This window comes from Semicossyphus pulcher, unplaced genomic scaffold (genome assembly GCF_022749685.1).
Source record: "Semicossyphus pulcher isolate SPU_LCO1_2020_fin unplaced genomic scaffold, fSemPul1.0.p SCAF_10, whole genome shotgun sequence".
Lineage (NCBI taxonomy): Eukaryota > Metazoa > Chordata > Actinopteri > Labriformes > Labridae > Semicossyphus > Semicossyphus pulcher.
This window is the reverse complement of record NW_027211604.1, coordinates 9122085-9144909: the sequence shown is the minus strand read 5'-3', so window position 1 is coordinate 9144909 and position 22825 is coordinate 9122085. Positions and strand designations below refer to the sequence as shown.

The window sequence follows — 22825 nt, the reverse complement described above, 5'->3', positions numbered from 1 at the left end:
TTATTAATGTGGACAGGATGAGCAGCTCCTCCAAAATCTGAAAAAGATCAATCCAAAACACATCTTAAAATTCATGTTTGTTTTTTTACGTAACATGGCCTCCTGCTTAATTAAGCTAACAATTCCTCACTATTTCAGTAGCACAAATGATTGAATGTTATCATTTCACATGCAATTTTTAGGTTTGAGTCAATGATTTCTTACCTTTAGTGGAACAGTTTAGGACAAAATCATGAGAGATCAGGATTCTCTAAAGGTGTCCCTCTGGCTGAATTTTGTTCCAGCTATAATTTGGGTTCCTTGTTTTTCCATAGAAGGTTTTTCAGAAGTGAAGAGTCTTAAAATCATACTACAAATCCTGGAAATCACAGAAATAAAGTCAAAAACAACAGCAGTGGAACAATAGTAATCATACACAGATAAATATTCCAAGATTAAATAGCATAAAAGATTTTGGCTATACCGTGATTTGATTGGTGGAAGGTAAATCTCGAGTAAAACGCCTCTCCAAGGGACAATACCTAAATGAATGGGTGGACGTACAGCGGTGTGGGGAAGAGAGCCTCCTCTTTAAATACTGCTGTTGTTACATCACGGCATGTGTTGCTGCCTGGGGCCCCATCCCCACTGCATCTATATGGGATGCCTTATGGTCCAATGGGAACACTGTAAGCCTTTGTGTGTGACAAACAGCCTGTGGTTGTATTTGTCTGATCGGTGTTACATTTTAAAACATGTTCTCTCTGTGTCCTCTTGACTTTGTAATTACGCTCCCAAACACCAACAATAACATGTAAACCAACAATATAAACTACAGTTGTGACTAATCGGAGAGGTTCGTTATCTTAGGGGTTGAATATTCAGTAAAAATAAGTTATTGCAGCATCAAATTAGATACTCTATGCTGCTGAAACTAATGTAATCATTTGAGGTATCTGTGCAGAGGTCTGTACAGCATCATGGTGCAGAGAGCACAGACTTCAGGAGTAAATGCTGAGTCATGCTGAAAACACAAGAACACATCGTACATTACCCACCAGATTAGATCCGTATGTTCAGACCCTTTATTGTCTCACCACAGCTTGTAGTTCCATGTCTCTTTCCTCAGTGAATCATTATGGAGCATGTTTTTTCAGTAAAATCATACCTTTTTAACTAACATACAAACAAAATGTATTGTATCTAAACAGTAGTGTGTGTACACAGATATGTTTCCTTGATAAGGTTGAGTAAGTCAAAACAGTGTTATATCATAGATTGTTGCAGAAAAACTCATTATATGGACAGCAATGTTATGAGGGTACATGCTGTCCTACACAAGAAGCTGTATGATGGCCATGTTAATGTACTCATCTGACTGACTGAGTGTGAAACTGCATTATGGACATTTTCCGTGCACAATCAAGGCCCGCTGAACTAAACTGCATTTAGTCAGAGGCCCTACGTAAGAGGAAAATATATATATATATATATATGTTATACAACAGTTCCGACCGTCTGCTGTAATGCAATTAACAGTATTCAAACCATGAAGCGGAGTGATACATGAAGTTTAAAGTCCCAGTGCTGTTATACTCTATATCAACACTCATGAAATTTCTCTTATCCAATCAGATGCCTTGATCGGAACTAACCTTTTTTTCTATTTAACCACCCTATTTGATCTGTATTCCAGGATTGGTTGATGTATCACAACTAACAAAGGTGCAGTTAAAGTCAATAATAGACAGAAAACAATTACACTTAATATATTAATTCTGCCGTTATTTATTACTGTGCACAACATATTCATGACTTATCGACCAGCAATAAATCATGCTATTTACATTCAGCCGCACATAGATTAACACATAAACCCCCGACCACACGCACAAACAACAGTAAACATTGCAAATGATTCACGAAACAGACGGCAACATAACGAACATTTAAATGGTCACAGTTTAGGTCTCTGTAGCCAGACTATCCGTCTATGCTTTTCCCTAAAAACTACATTATATAATCTCACAGTTCATTCTTGTAAACAGGAAAATCCCTCCTCACAGCTACTTATTCATGTTATAATATATATGTCAACAAGAGATACTACTACTACCTACTGGAATAACCCTTAAACATCCACCTTACACCTGAATATGCATATTTGCAATGGAGGCGCTCCCCATTATAATGCATAAAATGTCCATAAATCACTTTCGGTATTGCAACAATGCCCTCAGAGTCTGTGTGCGTTTAGGTAGCTTCCTGCCGTAATCTGCAGGTCTCCTTCTCCAACTGTGAGTCATTACATTAAGATCGTTGTGTCTGTGCAGTCCTATCTGAAGAAACAGTCCAACGAGCGATACGTTCAAAGCGGTGACTCCCAGTAATGTTGTGCCCTCGTCATCCCTCTTTTAATCTGTTCATACGTCACAAACATCACAATGTTCCAGGAGCCCAGGCGCAGGAAAGAAGGCATGAACCTAAGGGAGGCGAGGGAGTGAAAAGTAAATAAGTGTCTTAAACAGGATGTTTTCACTGATGATTCACTTGTAATGTTATAGTGTATTTACCCTTTATAGAAGGCTGTGGGTCCTTCATTTCTCAGCATGTTGAGAGCACAGCTGATAGCGCTGTTGTACTGGCCCGCCCCTGAATTCATGAAGCGTGTTTTGACTACGTCAACAGGAGAAGCCACGACTGTTGTGCAGAAGCCTGCGCTGAAGGCCGCACAGAAGTGACACGGCAGGTCGTCTGGAGGAAAACAGAAGCTAAGTTGCATCCTTCCACAGTATGTGAGATTTTGTATTTGAATGTGCCAGAAATTGGACTAATGGCTGCAGTTTCTAAATAATTTACCCCCTCACCTGTCATAAGGTCGTACTTCAGGATGAGCTCCTTAATCATGTCGTATGTCACCAGCTCTGCACAGTTTACAATGGCGTTACGCGTAATGTTGGGCATACAACCTGGAAGAAAGGAAAAGATGGCGTTTAAAACCAGAGGATGGACCTTCCACTATAAGTAATAAACATAACTCAAATGTTAAACTTTAAAGTGAAATGACAAGCACCTTTCCAAAGACCCCGAACTCCCTCGTCTCGTGCGATCGTCTTGTAGGCCTCAATGGTGCTGTTATACCTCCTCCCACCATCCGCCAGTCGTACCTGAGCTTGGAAACGCACCTTCACCACATCTGTGGGTTGTGCGAAAGCCACCGCCATGGCTCCTGTGGTGCAGCCCGCCATGAGGCGCGCCACAATCCCAGCACCTGTGCAGCATGTGTCCATTAGTCTCAGTAGAGCAAGACAAGAGAAACAACCTTGTTTGTGTAACACGATGACATTATGTAACTCACTCTCTGTGCCTCGAGTGTAGAATTGCTTCATGGAGTCGTACAGGCCAATTCGGACAGAGGCGAAGCTCATCTGTCTCTGGAGTCCTGCCACCAGTCCATTGTAGAGACTCCTGGGCCCCTCTGTGCGCACCATCGTGGTGATGGTGCCAAACACTCCTCGATACTTCGTGGCATTGGCCCCTTCGGCTGCGTGAGACTCTCCTTGAATCTGGGTTTAAGGACGACATACAAGAATCGTTACCAGTAGATTCGGAGCAATTCTGATACGATATGTATGAAACAAGACGTATAGTTGAAATGCGTGAAGCCCTCCTGCGTCTGTCTAACCTGGAGTCTGACTTTAGCGGTATCCAGAGGAAAGGTGACGAGGTCAGCTATGCAGGCTGCGGTTCCAGCGCCGAAGAACTTCACTGCCCCAGAGGGCACCGCGTCTTTGGGTTTCATGCCAACCATTTTACGTCTGGGCTGATTACATAAATGGAAATATTTGCACTTAATGCTAATTGCTCAGGGCATCCGTGTATATTTCACCACACAGCAAACACACATAGATAAAATCAGGTCATCACTGCACACACACGGTATAATAATCATTTTAATTTATGAAAATATTCTCGAAGTTTGTGCTTAACTTGCGCTTACCTGTAAGAGATGGTAAAGGAAATCTTCAAGTTTTCTCCAGAAGTAGACTCGTCTTGGAAAGTGGTTCTGTCGTGGAAATGCCTTGGGCCATAAACTCTGTGTGAAGTAACCCAGCCGGCATACCACCACTCACTGAAACAACAAGCGTTTATCATTATTATGATCCAACGAAACTTTAAATGTTCGGTTTCAAGCAATTCAATACTCATTTTGTCATTATGATAACTCAAGGATACTCGTATAACACAGAAGTATCCCTTATATTTTTTATCGTTTACGACTTTAATATCTCTTTACATAGGTTGACTCTTAATCCATCACTATGCCGTTTCAAACTTCATGTGAATTTTACCGTAATAGTTTTCCAAGGAAAGTTATAATCCAGCACAGAGGGAAGAATACACAATCCTTTTGGTAAATTAGTCCCTTTAGTGTCCTCCTCTCATGCTGTGTGTGTGTTCTGTTCAGTGTTGAAGAAGCTCCTGAATTTATAGGCACCTTTTGCACATGTGCACACCTGTCATGTGCACCTCGTGTTTACCAGCGTCTGAGAGACACAGCCGGATATTTGAGCTCTTGTTGATGTGAGAGTCACACAGTCATTACGGGAGCCTTCTATGGAGACGTACTCGTGAGCACATGTGATCGTTTGGTTTCACAGTATAGTTTACTTCCTGATAATATTATGAATGCAGGGACAGGAGGAAGTAAATCAATGTCACACTACAGTTTTTATTGTAGCTAATTTGCAAGTATAGTTCCTAAATGGGCCTTTACAATACATACATTTCAATAACAAATTCAAAAGAGACAGTACAAAAACAACTCAACAACAAATATGATAAAAATGCAAAGCTCAGAACTCAATGAGAAAATACAGAACAAACAAGATACAAACTATTATACAATAAAACAACAAGCACTTAAAACAACAGGCACTGATATGCATTATATAAGATTTCATCTTTGTAGGGACACCAGCTCATATTACTACATTGACATCAAGGAACATGCCTCATGTTTCTATTGGATGATATAATCGTCCAATCAGACAGAGAGGCCTGTCTGGATTCCCTGCATGTTTCCAGGGGGCATTTAGCTGGCTGACAAGAGCTGGTGGAGGTGGAGAACATTTGCACCCCAGGCTCCTTCACAGTGTGAGCGCCCCGCCACAAAATGCACAACTAGTCCAGGAGTTTAAGGAATTCCCTCCTCCCTCCTCCCTGCAAGTCATAAAGTTACGAAATGTTCCCGGCGAAAAGGACCCGCCATGTTTCTCAGCCAATCCTTACAATGACTGAGGGTGGGCGGATGCACAAAGCATCTGTAAGTTGTTAGCATCTGTTCAATCAAACCAGCAGCACCCACAGAGAGGACTGGGTGCCGGATAGGAAGCGTTAGAAAGGGGAGACACTTTGTCAGTGAAGTGTTGGAGTCTTGCGCCTGCATGCCGACGTACATGAGACTTTCCACAGCAGCTCCAGGTCAGAACCCCTGGCAGGCTGACGTCAAGTCATGCGGTTGACCATGCAAAAGTGTCTCCTCCACATATCTACTGCTTCACCTGCTGGAACATGTGTCAGGATGTTGTTCTGTTCCATAGTGCAGCTAACTCTTTACACTGTAACACGCACATACTGCGGCTTTATCTGTTTGTCTTTGTCATTTGTCCTTTATTACGCTTAGAGTGTCATTGTGCAAATGTCAAACTGTTCCATAATAAATGAGGCTGCAGAAATGTCCTGTCTCTGCACCTGAACCTGTCATACATTTTCTACTGTTTTCAGTATTTAACCAATTTAAAGATCTATTAAAGTGGCCTGTGGAACATTGATTAAACAATCAAATTAAATTGCACAAAACTATTTGAAATTTCAGGTGCACTTTAAAAGGTTTGGCCTCTTTGTTTCATCTTATGTGCAAGGAATCAGTGGGTAAAGGTTCAAACTTAACCCCAAAAGTGTTCGGACCAGCTGCTTTCTTGACCTGGAGCTAAAAACAGGTTCCTGAGAACACAGTGTGAATAACCTTTGAGCGCGCAGCCAGACCAGTAAACAAGTCACTGGTCCGGATTCAACCAGCCTGCAGTGACCTCCCAGACAGGCCCTGAAGATGAATCTGAGCTGTCACCCCTCTGCTGTCCGGCACTCCGAATACCACGAAGCTTGCGTCTGTGCTGTGAAACAGCTTATCTCCATTACACTATAAATACAGAACATTATGCTAAAAATAAAGAGGCTGCGTCATTCAAAGGTTAGTGGGGCACGGGTGACCCAACACTTCGGTTCTCTTCGTTCACAGAACTATTTGTATCGAACTCAATATTACATGAGGGGTGCAGGAATGTAAGGTAACAGAGCCTGACATGCATCCAGTCTGTCAGAAGAGGTTGCCTTTTAAGACAAGACTATGGTTGGCTGAGGGCTTAGATGTCCCTCTAACATTATGGCTACAGGCAGGAACAAAGTGTCTGTAGTTAAAAACACTAAAATTAGTGAACATAATCCGAGATATGTAAGATATCTGGATCTATATCATCATGAAATTATTCTAAACTAACAAATATCAGCTGACAGAAGCCAAAAACTGCCAAGGAAAGGACAACAAAGATATGACAATACAAACAAATAGATCCAAAATATGTATCAACCATATTTCTAGAAGAGCAAATATCCCATCACCCCCAAATATTGTCTGGTGATGACCAAAGTTACTTTAAAACACAAGTGGATGTGACGTTTTGTAGTTATAATGATATTTCCTATCAATTATTCCTTGTTGAGGAGAAGATTTAAGGCTTAAAATGTGCAAAGTTATTTCAATGGTTTGTTAGTTTAACATACTGCCACCCAGTATCCTCAAAGATTTGACCATCGCCCTGCTTTCACACTGTGTCGGAGCTGATTAAATAAGATGATTATCACCTCCCTGTTATCAGTGAAGCATCTTTGTCCCAATGATTCATTTAAAATTGTATTAGACCGACTATTTCCATGCTCAATCAAATTTACAAGTCTGCAACTGTAGACAGTCAGCTGTTATAGCACACGCTCTTTATGTAACTGCAATTATGAGTCTCTCAGATGTCTCCTATTGAATAACAGTGACACAGAGTGGACTCAAACAGCAACTTCTTTATAATAACTTATCACAAATAGGACGTCACCACAATGAACATACTTTTCTGCTCTGTGCTTATATGTTATTTTTTCCAAATACTGACACACTGTCTTCAATGGGTGCTCCAGTGGTCAAGGGTGCATTTCCAATTTCCATAAAATTGGGGGTCTTTTTAAAGGCCAAGATATCCTGACTACATTTCCATTGATGCAACTCAACAGTGTCAGTCATTAGACCCTTCCTGCCTGCTAAACCCCAACATCTTCCAAACTCCACACCCTTAGTTTATTACACAGTCACCTCTGTAATACATTTGCTGTCTCCGAATGCAAACAGAAGTTACCCTGATTACGTCACGATGACATCACAAATATTTTTTTTTCTTGGAATTGTCAGAGATCCCCCGGAGCCACACGACATTTTACAACTGTTTCCACAAGCTGAGAAGACAAACCATGATGAAAACACTGAGTGTAGCAGGTGAAGTGCCCCTTTAACGGCCTGCATCACATGAGTACAGAGTGTGCTGCTGCCACCTTGTGTTTAAGAATATGCTCTTCCTGTTGTTTCATTTTACAGCTCTACTTGATTTTTACAAATTCTTTAAACTTTCTCACGTTTGTACAACCAAAACATATCCTTCTGTTAGTAAAGCAAAACAGCTTTCCACCATTTGGTTAAAAAGAAATATCGACTCAATATTGATTATATTCATTGATTCTGTACCATAGGTTCCCAAGACTGTGCAGGTTTGTTTACAGTCATAACAGCAGATGACTTTCTGGTTGAGGTTGAAATATTTACTGAAAAAAATAACGGCTCCCAAATATAAGAGGCTCCTAATCGGGGTTACTCCAAGGGGTCCAAGAATAACAAAATTCTATATATTTTTGTAATTAACTGTCACTGGATTTTGCACACTTTACTTTAAAAATCCTTAGAAAATAACAGACCATCAAATAAAATATTTTTTAAATCTAATCTTTTTTGCGGTCAAAAACAATAACATGTTCTAAACCACTATTGTATTTTCGTTGATAGCCAGCAGGTGGCAGTAATCTTAACAAGGGCCGTGTCATCTTCTTGGAACAAAACCAAAGAAAAAGAGGCCGACCCAAAATAATCACTGCAGAAGCAGCAACAGAAGAAGAAGAGCGCTAGCCGCCGTTAGCTTGTGAGACAAACGTAGGAAGCTAGCGTCAGCTGAGATTTATCCAATGTGTGGCTAGTGTCGCTGCAGGTGTCGAAGGAAATCTTATGCTGCGAAATAGAGGGAAGGTCACATTAATTGTTTCCTGACAGACACCAACACCGCTTGCGACAACATGGAGAAGCAGTTGCATTTAAACCTGTTAGCTTCCAGACCTCCTATGGCTGGAGGTTTTCAGTCCAGCTCCAAAATGAAAATGGGGTGAGTTAGCTTTCATCTTCTTTGCTTGCTATCAACTCTTCCGACTGTTTGAAGCTACATTTTATGATATCTACAATGACAACATTTTCCCTCTGATCCGATGAACAGCTTATTAAATGACAGGACAGCTGAACTGGTCGCGTTAGCTTGTTATGCTAGCTGTTTCTATCAGAGTTTGGCAATAACATTAGGCTAAAACGTCATATGCGTTATATAACATGATACAGTTATATATTTAGCGTTTGCCAGTAGCTTTGGAACATAAACTAAGTATATTTTATAGGTAGAACTTAAGTCACATAATATCCATTAATATTGCATTCATGACACAACGTTAGCATTGACTGAATGATATTAATCTTGGTATTGAGTAGTCTAAGATTTTATTTTGAACAGGACCAGCTGCAGGGTTTCTGCCACCTTCGGTTAGATCTTGTTATCGGCTTGTTTACATCATGTCACAATGGTTGTCTAGACGTTGACTAGATGTTGCTGGTGTCCAAATATATGATACACATTGACAGGGCTACATAGCTGGGGTTTTAATGAAACTTTATCTTAGCTCTCTGGATAAAGTCTGCAGCTCGAACTCGAGAACTTAGAAAAAAATCTGCTTGTATTTGAATGACTGCTTTAAGTTTGAGATAATGACACAATGATTTTTGAGGGAATGAAGCAACCAAACAGGGAACATTGAGAATTTTGCACCCAGCAATTCTATTGAATTTCACAATTGATTTCTTGCATTAAATTTGAACATATCTTTTTCATATCGCTTATTTTCTTTCTATCTGCTTCTATATGCCTCTATGCCTCTCTTTTTTCCATACAGACCTGGACGGAAGAGAGATTTCTCCCCCCTGCCCTGGAGTCAGTACTTTGAAACCATGGAAGATGTTGAAGTGGAAAACGAGAATGGCAAAGATATATCCTTGTCTGCTGCTCCTGTTTGTCAGGAGGAGATTCAGCATGAATTATTTAAACTTCAGTGTGACCGTTAACCAGAGCATCCATATCCTTAAACTAGGTCACTTCAGATTTAGCTACCTCTTTACAGCAGTGTGTGATGTAAATTTAACATGGTATAGAACATTTCTTTGACTGCATCGAACATTTTCAGAATTTACTGCAGCGGTGCCCACGGTCCTGTGCTGCTCCTGCTCCATGGAGGAGGCCACTCTGCTCTGTCATGGGCTGTGTTCACTGTAAGAATGATAATCATTACAGAAACTATGTAGCCTCCTAACTCTGATAAATGGTATGTTTAGATAACAACATACTTTTAAGGCTGCACTTTTCTTCCCAGCATATTTGCTTTACACTGTGGAATTGAAATGGTTTCTGTGTGTGTTTTTGAAGGCCGTCATATGCAGCAGGATCAACTGCAGGGTTGTGGCTATGGACCTCCGAGCTCATGGTAAATACAGCCACAAAATGAGTCACTAGACATATTTTATTAAAAATGTAGGTAACTGAGATCTTGATGGAGACTTATCAGTTTGGATATCAATAAGAGTCTTATGGTTCAGTGTCATTCACCAGTTAAAAGAACGCAGGGCAGTCAGAAAGACATTTACGAAGCTGTTACTTTAAAAATGCATCCAATTTAAATCTTGTAATAATATGCTTAAAACATCCTTAATTTTTTCTGTTTGTTAAGAAGATTCAGCTTAAATATTGTACTGATATAGAGTGATGAAATAAAACTCTGTTCATAAAATGTTTGCTACTGACAGTGAAATAACTGAAGCCCTTTAACAGATCGCACAACATAAATTGCAGCTCCAGTAACTTATCATTAAGAAGTGAACTACTGCAGCAAAGTAGCTCTTTTACATCCCAGCCCACATTAGGTCATCGTGGGACGACTTCCAAATGTCACATTGCAGGTCATTCTTTGCAGCTTCATGAGTTGAGATTTAAAAAACTGTTGACCTCTCATCACCTGCAGGCGACACCAAAGTGAAAAATCCTGATGATCTCTCTGCAGACACGATGGCCAAGTAAGTTGCTGCATACACTCTCTCATTTTAAACATATATGTGTGGCGGTCTATAGTTTACAGTTTCTGACTGTTTTACTCGAAAACACTGACACAAATATGTGAATTTAAATTAACAACATTCACAGGTTATCTTTGCTTTTCTTGCAAAAGGGATATTGGCAAAGTGGTGGAGGTGCTTTACGGCGAGAACCCGCCTCCAATCATGATTATTGGACACAGCATGGGCGGGGCCATTGCAGTTCACACAGCCGCAGCCAATCATATACCATCCCTGCTCGGCCTCTGCGTCATTGATGTTGTAGAAGGTAAGTGCTTGTTTGTTCACAACAGGGAGAATAATAGATATTTTTGATTGTATGATTCTCCTAGTTTAATTTAGCAGTGAATGTATTTGATGTATATGTTTGTGAAATAATGATGAGATATTTCTGGTTTTCATTAATGACAAAATACTTTTAATTGCATTCAGGTACAGCGATGGATGCTCTGAACAGTATGCAGAACTTCCTCAGAAGTCGGCCAAAGACATTTAAATCTCTGGAGAATGCCATCGAGTGGAGGTAAACATGACAGAGTTGGTGATTATACAATTCAGAAATTTGGTTCATCAAAGCAAACCGTCTTGTGATTGTTAGGTAATAGATCAAATAGGAGTCTAGTTGAAACAGTTGAAATGGAAACAACATGTATTGATTGACCCGTTTAATTGGTCTCCACTGTTAGTTTTCTTTGTTTAACTGTTTTAATAATTGTTCATTACTGTCTGAAACTTTCCTTTTGTCTGGTTTCAGTGTGAAGAGCGGCCAGATCCGAAACACGGAGTCAGCCCGAGTATCAATGGGTGGCCAGGTGAAAAAGTATGTCTGTTCTGTTTCTCATCTTCACATTAAGTCCTGCATGGTGCTGTATGTTAATGTGCTGTATTTTAATTTTCTGTTGTGACATTCCCAGATGTGAGGAGTCCACCAGCAGTCCAGGTGTGTCTAATAGCATAGGTGAAGGAATAATAGAAGAGGAAGAGGATGAAGAAGTGGAAGAAGAATCGAACAAGAAACGGATGAAGGAAGATGACCAGGAGGTTCTGTCTCTCTTACTTTCTGCTGTAACATGTATTTTTGTTAGAGATTGAAAAGTACTTATTAAAGAGGTTGATTTCTTCCATACAGATTAAAAAGGAAAGCATCTTCACCTGGCGAGTGGAGCTGTCAAAGACAGAAAAGTACTGGGAGGGCTGGTTCAGAGGCCTGTCTGCCCTGTTTCTCACCTGCCCTGCACCAAAGCTGCTTCTACTCGCAGGTTAGAGCCATCTCGGTCTCTCACAGTGAACTAATGTTATTTTTTTGTAGTCCAAATACATATAAATGATCTGGATACGTCATTGATGGAAATTCAGATCATTTCCTGCTAGTTTGGATGAATACAAATGATCCAGGCTATTGACCGCACAATTTCACACCTGACCTCATTCATTGAACAGGAGTGGACAGGCTTGACAAAGACCTCACTATTGGACAGATGCAAGGTAAGCAGCACTTTAGAATTTTTACATGGTTTCCATTTTTTTCATACTTTTGCATTGTTGTTTTATGCAGTGGAAACACACTGAAAATATCAATAACCTCCTTGTGTGGCAACAGGGAAGTTTCAGATGCAGGTCCTCCCTCAGTGTGGCCATGCTGTCCATGAGGACGCACCTGAAAAAGTGAGGGCTGTTTATTTGAACGTACACTCTGCACTGTTTGTAATACCTTAAATTTACTGTATGATGCTGGTTGATATAAACCTAATGCAGCTTAAACTCATCAAATTAAAATGCACACTTTGAGATGTTTGTTTTAGATGCAGTTTGCGTGTCTGGTTTTGTGTTTGTTCAGTTGTTTGATTCAGTTTGTTGCTATTTTCTCTAAACTGAGTCCTCTGTCTGTTTGTAGGTAGCAGATGCTCTAGCAACATTTATGGTCCGGCACAAATTCACCGAGTTTCAGGATGGATACCTGTGGTGAGTAAGCTTCTTACCAAAGAATAAATACACCTGATTTTCAAGTGGTAAATTTATTACCTGTAGCATAATGCTTGTTTTAGTTTTTTTACATAAAGTGATAGAATACTGAAAACTATGTTAGAGCTCCTGTGAGGAGTTTTTCACTGGTTATGAAACAGACTGAAATTTAAACTAAACTACAAAAGCAAACCAGACCATCAGTGACAAGAGGTATTATCAATCTATATTTCTGTATAGTTATTTTGAATGCCTGAAATCACTGGTTGGGGGGTAGGTGTCAGATGAAGTGATTAACTGCACGCTGCCTTTGTTTACATTTTCCAGGGCAAAAATGTAAAGTGGGTGATACGTATGACTGTTAAAAAAAGCAAGATGTGTTTTTCAAAAACCAGCACTCAAGCATGTACAGGACAAAATCAGCAAAGTGATAAGAGGTACAGCTTTGTCCACAGGGGGCGCCAAAATCAACACAAACCAAAAGTTCCTCACAGGAGCTTTAAAATGTAGTTTCTGAAATGTCGAGCTGCAATGCCGAAGCTTTTAAAGGTTTTCCTTTGTTCCTTTTTTGGTACTTAAGGAATAAAAGTTAGCTTTTAATCTTTTGTTGAAAAGCTCAGGTAATAATTTTAAAAGTAAAGATAGATGTAGAATTCTAATTGCCTGATTTCATGTAATAATTGTGTAATAATCTTTCCACAGCTAATTTCCAGTTTTCGGTCTATATACAGCCAGCAGCCATAGAAGAAATGTTTCAAGATTCATCAACATCCTATTACAATTTAACAGCAAGTTAAGGAAGATAAAACAAACATTATTATTATTATTATTATTATTATTATTAATATTATGTTGCTTTTGTTATGTAGATAATTTGCCTTTCAGCGTCGCCTTATTTTTATTTCAAAACACTGGGATTGGATTGTATTTTTGCTTTACAGTATATATATTTTTTAAATCTCTGAATGCTCTTATGATTTGATTTTGTTTTATTTTGAGTGGTTGCATCATGGGTAATATGTGTTTGTAATGTTTGAATTCAAACAATGATTAAAGATGGATGCTGTATAATTGTCCCTCATGCTTGTATATTTATGTGTATTAAAAGGAAATAATGATCATTTTAAATGTGGTAGTTTATTAAACAAGACATCATGTAGACAGAAAAATATAACGTGAATAGAGCGGGTGTCAGATGCATGGTGAAATCCAACATGAGTATTTATTCTAGTTTTCTGATATCTCCTGATACTATGACTGGTTCATATTTTCAGCAGCCCATTGCTACTAAAACACACTGTAACTCCCTTAATCACACTGGACATCACTAATGTGCTGAGAAAGCATGGGTTGCATTTCTGATGCAAAACACGAAGCCAGGCTCTTACTCTCTCTGAAGGTGTCGTACATTTTGAACAAGCTGAAGTTGTCACCTGAAAAGACGAATCATAGCTGACCACAGGGTTTTTCTGCAGCCACACTTTGTGCTGCTCATTTCACACATTTGACTTTCAAACAGTGTACTCATGACCGAACAGTGCCTGCTTTTTGTCAAGCACCAGTGAATCATGCTTAAGGGCCACAAACAGATTGATCAGGTTAAAGAGAAGTTCTCTCATGCTACAAGCCACATGACTTTTTGAATGAAGCTTACGTAAACATTATTGTTCAAGTTCATGGGTAAGATCTTTATAAATTCAGAATTATATTTCATTTTAATTTTGCTGTTGCTCTTTTTAAAATTTCATATAAACTAGTGCTCTTACCGAACATTGAAACTGTATTAATAATGCTGCTTTTTTAATGCAAAAACCCGAAGGGAGATCATATTTGTAGAGACAAACTGTGTAACATCATGATTTACATCTAGTTTTTATATTTTTAGTATATATATGTTCATGTCTGAGCAAAATTATCTCCCCTTTAAAACATACGCATGTTGCTGTTCCTTCTTCAAAGCGTCTTTAGTAGCAGGAACCTAACCTGTAACCTTCAGCGTGTGATTCAGCAGAAACAAGTGGAAAACAAGGTCAAGTTTTCTGAACTTTTACGCTCTGGTGACATGTTTTCTTCATGTGCCTGATGTACTCCAGGGAACAAACTGCGGGATTTAATTGCCCCCCTGTGGACCAACACTGTCAGATATATACTGCAATAATGTGCAACATAAACATTTGAATTATTAATGTGTTATTGTTGGCTGCCCTCCGAATAATTACTGTCGCTGAGATTATTTTGAGATATGAGTATGTAAACAATCAAACATGTTTACAGCCTTGAGTTCTTTAATTATATCATATTACTTTATCACTTTATTTAAAGCATGAAATGTTTCAGCTAAAAGTGCTGGATTCACAAAATACGCTTTTAAGTATCATAGAATCTAAAACCACAATACTTGTGACACAATGTCAACAATTAAATTCTGTAAATATCCCTGTGTGAACAGTGTAGGAACATTACGCATACAGTTACTGTATTGTACATGTTCTTACATTGAATAATTGTCACGTATAATGCCAGACGCACAGAATCCACGTTGGTACTGTCATTCAAACTGTCATTGGGTCTTCAGTTCTTTTTCTTGTAACGAATGGAAACAAATCTGCCATCAAGACACTTCAACAAGCTGTCACTCACAAAACTCCTGCCGCACAAACATGGAGGAGCTGTCCACTCTGCTGTGGTCCTGAAAAACTGTACAAATATGACAATGGGAGAGTAAGAGGTGCTGCTCAAAATACTCACTTGACAAGATCTACAGGTTTGTCTATTCTAGCAACAGAAAAACTCAGCGTTTTACTAACACAACCCTTTTATCACACTGTCAGTCCAGTGAAAGAAATTCTGCATCTTGCTATCAACCTAATAGCCGTACTGACGTGACTTCATGAAGCACAACTAACAGGTAAGCTTTTTTCTGTTGTCCAGCACTCAAGATCATGACAGTATATGATCAAGGCCAATGAATGCTAACATAGCATGCTGAATGTTAGCATACTGACTTTACGCGGATTAGCATTTTCAGTTGTTTATGTTAGAAATGTTAGCATAGCTGTATTTCTCTTGTTTTTTTGCTTTTCATTGTCACGTTAGGAAAAAAGAAAAGGAAGACGGCAAAAGCAGTTTATGAAAATGTTCAAAGTAACGTCTTAATGAAAAAAATGGCCACTTTCGAAGTTGAGAATAGCACATTGTAAGGAAGTTCACATAAGACTCTTGTTGTGAACGTGGTTGACAAAGTCCTCAGCTTAGACGTTAATACCCAGACTGACCAACAGCTGAACATGACATGCCGGTACTTAGAGGGCCACTGTTCAGAGGATACGCTAATTCTGGTTTGAGTGACAGCTTTCCTCTGCCATCACCCAAGGGCCAGATGAGATCAAATTTACATCAACACAATGTTTTACTGTTGTTAATGTATAGTCATCATATTTAAAGTACATCTATGGCAATTACTTTATTGCTTGACATGCAATTTTCTTAAAAAAAGGCGCTGTGTGCAATCTGAGGATTATTTAAAGAAATGGTGGGAATCAAAGTGATGCGTGTGCAGATCTGTCTTTCAAAATGGGTTGATTGAATTGATATTCTGTGTATTTTTGTTTTGTTTTGTTTCATTTCTTTGGTCTGACATGCTCACTTTTTGCGTCCTCAGGGGAAGCAAGCAAACACACGTTTGAATGGGCTCTTTACACAGTCTGTTTAAACTGTTGTTAAAATACTGTAAGGTAAATTCATTACAATGGTTTCAATTTAATTTTAGTTTATTGATTAGCAGTTGGTCAAAGGTCACAAATGTATGGAAGCGCATTGCATTCACCAGAGAAAAACAGATTGGGCCCCTTATTCCGAAATATTTTCTCGTAGTTACGAGATCGGGATCAGGATCTCGTAATAAGGGGCCCAATTTTTTTCTCGTTATTACGAGAAATAGATCTCCTCAATCAGACGCAAAACAAGAGCAAGCTGCACGGAGCAGATAACCTTTATGGTCGTGTTTGTGCTTGATTATCATTAACACAATATGCTCTTTGGAATCGGCCTTGAGGCGGAGCAGATAGCGGGGAAAATTGATACGCAAATATAATAATAGTGTTATTATCCACTCTAAGTGAATTTGTATTAAAAGGGACAAGAGATACAGATCTCATAATTACGAGAAAAGATCTCGTAATTATGAGATAAGGAGCCCAATTTTTTTTTTTCTTTGTTGAATGCAATGTGCTTCCATACAAATGTCCATTTTGAAACATGGACACTCCATCAGACATAAAGAGGTTTAACTTCAACGTTTGTTACAGAAATATAGTCTATAAATATTCCTAGCCATTCCAATAAATTGAAGGTGTGCAGAAATAAGAATGACATATACGTATTCCTGCTATCTAAAACACTAAATCAACTTGCAATTAAATCTTAGAGTCTGAAATCCAATAAAGCATAATCACTATAATTGTACTTAAACTGCTCCTGTTTATACAGGAAAACTACATTCGTAGCTCTCTAGAAGTTGCACACAACTTCCTTAACCTACTGGGAGCTCTGACTGGATGTGAGGTCGATGATGTAAGGTAACAGGTTACTTAAAAGAAGGACATGATGATTCACTCCTCAGATTTTTACAACACCACTGTCAAATGAAGACCAGTAAAATGTAAGTCGTGTCTCAGACATCCAATACATCTTTTTATCATGTATTTAACCTTTTATATTCTGTGTAGTTCTGAAGTATTTGAATTTATTGTTGTGACGTTTAATTGTTGTTGTAAAGTGGGTTTTTTTGTCGTTTTAACCCCTAAAAATTGTGGGGGTTTTTGTCCATTTGCTTATTTAAGATACAGATTGACACAATGTTTGCTGTTCATACTGTAGATTAAGGATCTGTGTGTCATCTGTGCTCTACAGACTCTGCATGAAGCCTTTGTCATGAATGACTCATCACAGGTCACACAGGTGAAGTTGTTTCCGATCCCTGCCAAAGCCGTGCTCTTCATGCTGCCGTGCCTGTTCTTCCTCTATGTAAATGGAGTCATGATGTTCGCCCTGCTGAGGAAGCCTTTCCTCCTGGAGTCCTCCCGTTACATCCTGTTCGGCCACTTACTCCTCACTGACTCCCTGCAGCTCGTCATCACCATATTGATGTATATGTTTGCTGTGACCATGCTCAGAATGATCAGCTTTGTCTGTGTTGTTTTCACTCTGCTTGGAGCCGTCTCTGTTAAAATGTCGCCCCTGAACCTGGCTGTGATGTCTTTGGAGAGGTATGTTGCCATTTGTTTCCCTCTGAGGCACGCTGAGATCACCACCACCAGGAGGACCTGCGTGGCTATCGCTTTGATGTGGGTGGTGGGTTCATTTGACTCTGTCACGCAGCTCTTCCTCTTTTTCAGTCTGGAGAACACGAGCTTCCCTATCCCGACGTTCTGCAACAGGCAGAACGTCCTCAAGCTGCAGATTTACTCCACTTTAAACAAGGCTTTCATTATTCTTTACTTTGTATCAGTGAGCATAATTATCATCTTTACTTACATTGCTATCATGATCACTGTGAAGACAGCCTCCTCTAACGCTCATAAGGCCAGTAAGGCCCATAAAACAGTGCTGTTGCATCTGATCCAGCTGTGCCTGTGTCTCATGTCCACTCTGTTCAGTACGCTCAACTCCAACAAACTGTGGGACGTTCATCCTGCCTTGGCCCTTCAAATTCAGTACGTACTCTTTGTGTGTCTCATTGTTTTCCCCAAGTGTCTGAGCCCGCTCATATACGGCCTCAGAGATCACACCTTCAGACACATCTTTAAACACTACTTCACCTTTGGATGCAGAAGCACGTGCCAATAAGGCCATTTACTCAGGCTGAATTATAAATATGCTTACTTGTTGCGCTTTTTTCTTGCGCAATCTGGAGAAATGACATTGTATGTTTGCATGATGTGTGTTTTGTGCTGTGATTTACTTAAGTCACAATTACAAATGTTGAAATCATAATTACACGTTTTACTTATCTGGAAAAAAAAGTCATGCCACAATACTGACCCATCAGTTTCTCACGGAGCTGTCTTTGCTGTGTAAAATCTTGTCTCCGTATGAACCACATAGGCCTATGTGTTTTTGTGTCGAAAGTTATTCGATATTTACTGGCTACAAGGAAACAAAGTGCTGCCGCTTTTTACTCACGTCTTCTCTTTTTCTTTACAATAGCCAGTACCTGTAATATTGCATGCACATCAATTTCATCCTTAATTGTCCTCTTTTGTTGTGTTATATGTGTTAATAAAATACAAAAACATGTGACGACACAGTGAAAAAATAAGTGATTTGATAATTCACTGTAAGAAATGATAGAAGGTTGTTGTTTATGTCACGGTTTAGGATTTAAACAAAAAGGAAGGAGAACCCAGGTGCAGACTTGATGATTTTTAATGAAACACAAAAACTTAAAACAAACAAAAGCTTACTTGAAGAGTCCATGTTAATAAATCCAAAAGGAAACAAAAAAGGTCCAAACTCATAGAAATCACAGGGAGAGACGTGAAACGTTTCACAGGTAATCACGACAATGAACCATCAAACTCAAAGGGGAAGACACAGGCTGTGTTCAAAATGGCGTACTATATACTACATACTGTAGACTACGAACTAACAAAACTAAACAACAAGCACTAATGACGACAAGATACAAAGTGACAGAGCAAAACAGGAAACAACATCTGATCACCGAAACACAAATCAAAAACACTACTTAACTAGAATAACTCATGACAGTTTAGACTGTTTCACAAAATTGAAAATGACTCTCCTTGTACATTTTATGCAAATGTGTAAATGTATTCATGTTTACAGGCATATCTTTAAGAGTGTAATTCTACAAAGGTCTTACTTTTTCAAGTCACAGTACGTACTGTAACTTGACACTACGTCTACTATAATCAGAGTTTCTTATACCTTCTTTGCAGAGTCCTCATTAAAGGGAAAATAATTCAAGCAATCTGTCAATGAAAAGTTTCTAATAAAAAGCTTCTTAATATGTTGAGGTTTGTTTATATTTCAGACACATCAATATTCCCAGTTCGTGAGGAACAATGTTTCTCCAGTCCAGTTTTTAACACTCTTTCACTGTTTCCTGCTTCTTACTGTGTGTATAAATATAATGCACATCCAACGCCAGCATCATCGGCCATTTTGAATTAAAAAGAGATAACAATGGTTCATACGTGCATTTCTTTGATTGCAAAACAGAACAAATTAGAGTATTTTTAGATTTTGTATTTTTAATGTGAAAATAAAAATACTGATTGAAGCTACAACATGAAGCACAGAAGTATGACAGACATTTAAATCTGCCTTCCGAAATCATACGTTCATTCTCTATATAGGGAGTTCTATGAGAAACACTGTTGTTGTCAAATGACCTAATACAAAGTAGGAGACAGTGTCCTAGTGAGTAATTCTTATTATCTCTGGTCTTTTGGTATAATTAAGAACAAATGCTTTTCCTATTTTGGCGAAGCAGATCCACACACTAACATATATTAGTAACTTAAAATATTCCTATTTTAATTCCATACTTAGAATTGTTTGACCTCTCTATTAGCATTCCTGAGAAATACATCAGACATATTACAACAACCAGTTAAATTACAGGTAATGTAACAAAAACAATGAAATAAAACAGATTGCTTTAGGTTTTGATAACAGCTCACATTTTTCATCTTGTACAAAACATGGACTCTAAATATGAAGAATTCTGACAGGACAGGTCAACATTTTTAAAGGTTATGATATTTTCATGCTCCATATTTCACTCTGTGATACCTGTGGAGTAGCTTAGTTACAATTTACAGTCATACAGTCTCAGTCTCAAGTTCACTTTTTCAATTTGAAATGAATGTCTGCTGCTCTTGTCCTTTGGAAAAGTAAACACTGATGTATTTCCTTCACAGACAAAGAAACACTTTCTCCAAGACATTCTTAACCAGCTTGACGAGCAGAGCCGTTGAGCAGAGTGGTGGAGTGGAAAACATTTTCTGAGGCAGACTGAGCTGCTGGTTGGGCGTGTCCTTGAACTCTGCCAGGGGCAGGAAGTTCTTCTGGCACATGCCCAAAAATAAAGTTCCTCCACTGTGTGACATCACAAAGTGAAGCATCTGGAGAAGTCAGTCTGAAACCTGGCGTTCACAGCAGCCTGCCGACTGAGACTTTTTTAGCTGGGGATTACTTACATACTATACTTACCAACATACTTTTACCTACAGAATTGAAACTTCACCCACGGTTAGTATGGACAACATTCTATATATGTCTTAAAATGTGAAACTGCATAATGCGCCCTCTTTAAAGAGACTGTCACCAAGCGTTGTTATTATTAACGGTACAAGAGATTGGTGTTATACAGTGAAAATAAACATGTCACACACCTAAAAGCATGATGTAAAGTCTGACTGCATGTAAACACTTCCTCCTTTCAGCCAGCAGGTGTCACTTTTGGAGCATAAATAGTACAACAATATAAACTGGCTGTTAAACTGTTGTGTTAACCTTAAAGATGAATCTATATGGCACCTGAGGAAACTTGTTTGTAGGTTCAGAGATAGGTAAGAATAGGGATGTTCAGTAACTATAGATATTGATTAAATTCCTGTCCCTCCTCTTTCTCACAGTCCAGATTGACACTTGTGTAGGAAAAAAGACTAGAGACAGAAAGCAGAGAGAAACCAATTTATGTGTGTAAACAGGGAGGGAGGTGCTGACCCGCTGAATAAAAGGAGCGTCTGAGCGGGAGGTGGACTAATTTAACCGATCTTTACTCTGCCACAGTCCTGAAGCCCTCTCAGGCCTCGGTGAAAGAGCACTTAAAGGGCTGAAAAACATTCCAGAGAGAGAAAGTACCTGGTGACAGAGAGCAGCTTTAGTTTAGAGCCAGAGCAGAAGATCCTTCACGTCCTCAACCCAGAAAATAGATTCTGTGGATGTGGTTTAATAACGGTTTCATTAACAGACTCAGTTTTATTTTCGGTCCCGCAGGTTATTCTGAGCCAAATACATGAACAAGTAATTTACTCAGAATTTGACGTCAAAAAGACGTTTCGACTATAACTTGTTAGATACAAGCAAATAAACTCTCTCATATTAGAAAATGCCTGAAATTATAGTAAAACTGACTTTTTTTACTGAAAAAAGAGGGGATATAATACCAAGAATGCAAAGACAATATGTTGCACACTAGTGCATTGGCCCCTTCAAAAGTTCCATTTAAAAAATAAGGCGGTCATAAAAGAGAAAGGAAATATGAATATGTATATAAATATATATGAAGTCTAAAACAACACAAATTATATATAATAGTGGGACTTGTCAAGTCTAAATCTTGTCTAATAGAAAAGTCTGCTGCTTCAAGAGGAGGGTTGTGGAAAAGTCAGGGGGAAACTTTAAGATGTACAAAGTTGAATAGGATTTTGTCTCTATATTGAATTATTATGAGTCTTTTATTCTGAAACTCTCTCCCTCATCAGGAATTCTTTGTCATAGCAACATACAGCTTTCATGTTGATGCGTTGCACTCAAGGCAAGAAATATTCAGACTGAACTTAAGAACAATGGGAATATTCAGTGCACTCATTTTACCCGCTTCGAGTTAGATTAAAGAAAAAACATGCACGCTCACACACAAACGTTTGCACTACAGAGCTGCAGATGAATGGGATGGTGGGAGAGTAATTGTATCCCTAGTGGCTCTCCAGAGGACAGCACTGAGACTGAAATTAAACCACTGACCTGGTTAGCTTTCTGTCAGCAGGAGGGGGTGCTGCCCCCAACCCCCATCTCATCCCACCCACCAGTGCCTTGCAAAGATCAACTTGTTGACTGACTATGACTTGTAACTACATACAGTTTGTCTGCATGTGACTGACAAACAAGAAAAAAATCTGTGGGGTATCATGAATTCAAGTGGGTTATAGAGAAAATTAGATTTAGGCATCTATACAAAACCATACACTAGTGATAACATTGGATGTTCCAACATCAACCACACTCCTGAATACCACAGACACAATATCATACCACACGGGGATATAAATGTTGTAATTTTTCCTTAGGGACCCCTACCAGGATGACTACTGCAAGCTGTTTTTTACTGCTACATTTGAACTTGTCTCAAAGGGACAAACACAGGTGGTAGTGATAAAAGTAACGGTGGCTCAATTCAAAGTGTCCCAGGAGGCCATACAAGTTAAAAAGGACCTTGGGACTGGCAAAAATAAATGGGACAAAGCCTTCATTGATGCTACATTTGTGCTTTTCTAA

At 39.0% G+C, this 22825-nt stretch overlaps 3 protein-coding genes across 5 annotated transcripts; 2 read left to right on the top strand and 1 right to left on the bottom strand.

The window, feature by feature from the left end:
• Positions 1–2188: 2188 nt before the first annotated feature.
• On the bottom strand, positions 2189–3790 carry LOC138597275 (dicarboxylate carrier UCP2-like). Of its 3 annotated transcripts, XM_069668861.1 has the most exons (6): positions 3665–3790; positions 3338–3545; positions 3053–3250; positions 2847–2948; positions 2553–2733; positions 2189–2462 (listed from the first exon to the last, which is right to left on the bottom strand). In XM_069668861.1, exons 1-6 carry the CDS (start codon positions 3788–3790, stop codon positions 2348–2350), a joined length of 930 nt encoding a protein of 309 aa, XP_069524962.1. In that variant the 3' UTR covers positions 2189–2347. The 3 variants fall into 3 exon arrangements, with proteins under 3 accessions (XP_069524962.1, XP_069524969.1, XP_069524977.1); XM_069668868.1 differs by lacking the exon at positions 2847–2948; XM_069668876.1 differs by lacking the exon at positions 3053–3250.
• Positions 3791–8254: 4464 nt separating this feature from the next.
• Positions 8255–13642, top strand: ppme1 (protein phosphatase methylesterase 1). Its single transcript, XM_069670898.1, has 14 exons — positions 8255–8510; positions 9343–9436; positions 9623–9715; positions 9870–9927; positions 10462–10513; positions 10666–10820; positions 10985–11075; positions 11307–11372; positions 11467–11593; positions 11682–11811; positions 11993–12037; positions 12153–12217; positions 12447–12514; positions 13217–13642. Exons 1-14 carry the CDS (start codon positions 8425–8427, stop codon positions 13218–13220), a joined length of 1134 nt encoding a protein of 377 aa, XP_069526999.1. The 5' UTR covers positions 8255–8424; the 3' UTR covers positions 13221–13642.
• Positions 13643–17446: 3804 nt separating this feature from the next.
• On the top strand, positions 17447–18361 carry LOC138600215 (odorant receptor 131-2-like). Its single transcript, XM_069671699.1, has one exon. The coding sequence runs from the start codon at positions 17447–17449 to the stop codon at positions 18359–18361; it is 915 nt and encodes a 304-aa protein (XP_069527800.1).
• Positions 18362–22825: the final 4464 nt, after the last annotated feature.

Bases quoted from the DNA above. Each gene is read 5' to 3' on its own strand.
- ppme1 (XM_069670898.1), top strand. From the start codon at position 8,425: ATGGAGAAGCAGTTGCATTTAAACCTGTTAGCTTCCAGACCTCCTATG. The intron at 11,812-11,992 runs GTTAGAGCCATC...TTCATTGAACAG, and splicing joins AAAGCTGCTTCTACTCGCAG to GAGTGGACAGGCTTGACAAA. The intron at 12,038-12,152 runs GTAAGCAGCACT...GTGTGGCAACAG, and splicing joins CACTATTGGACAGATGCAAG to GGAAGTTTCAGATGCAGGTC.
- LOC138597275 (XM_069668861.1), bottom strand. From the start codon at position 3,790: ATGGTTGGCATGAAACCCAAAGACGCGGTGCCCTCTGGGGCAGTGAAG. The intron at 3,251-3,337 runs GTGAGTTACATA...CATGCTGCACAG, and splicing joins CTACACTCGAGGCACAGAGA to GTGCTGGGATTGTGGCGCGC. The intron at 2,949-3,052 runs GTGCTTGTCATT...CCTTTCTTCCAG, and splicing joins AGTTCGGGGTCTTTGGAAAG to GTTGTATGCCCAACATTACG.
- LOC138600215 (XM_069671699.1), top strand. From the start codon at position 17,447: ATGAATGACTCATCACAGGTCACACAGGTGAAGTTGTTTCCGATCCCT.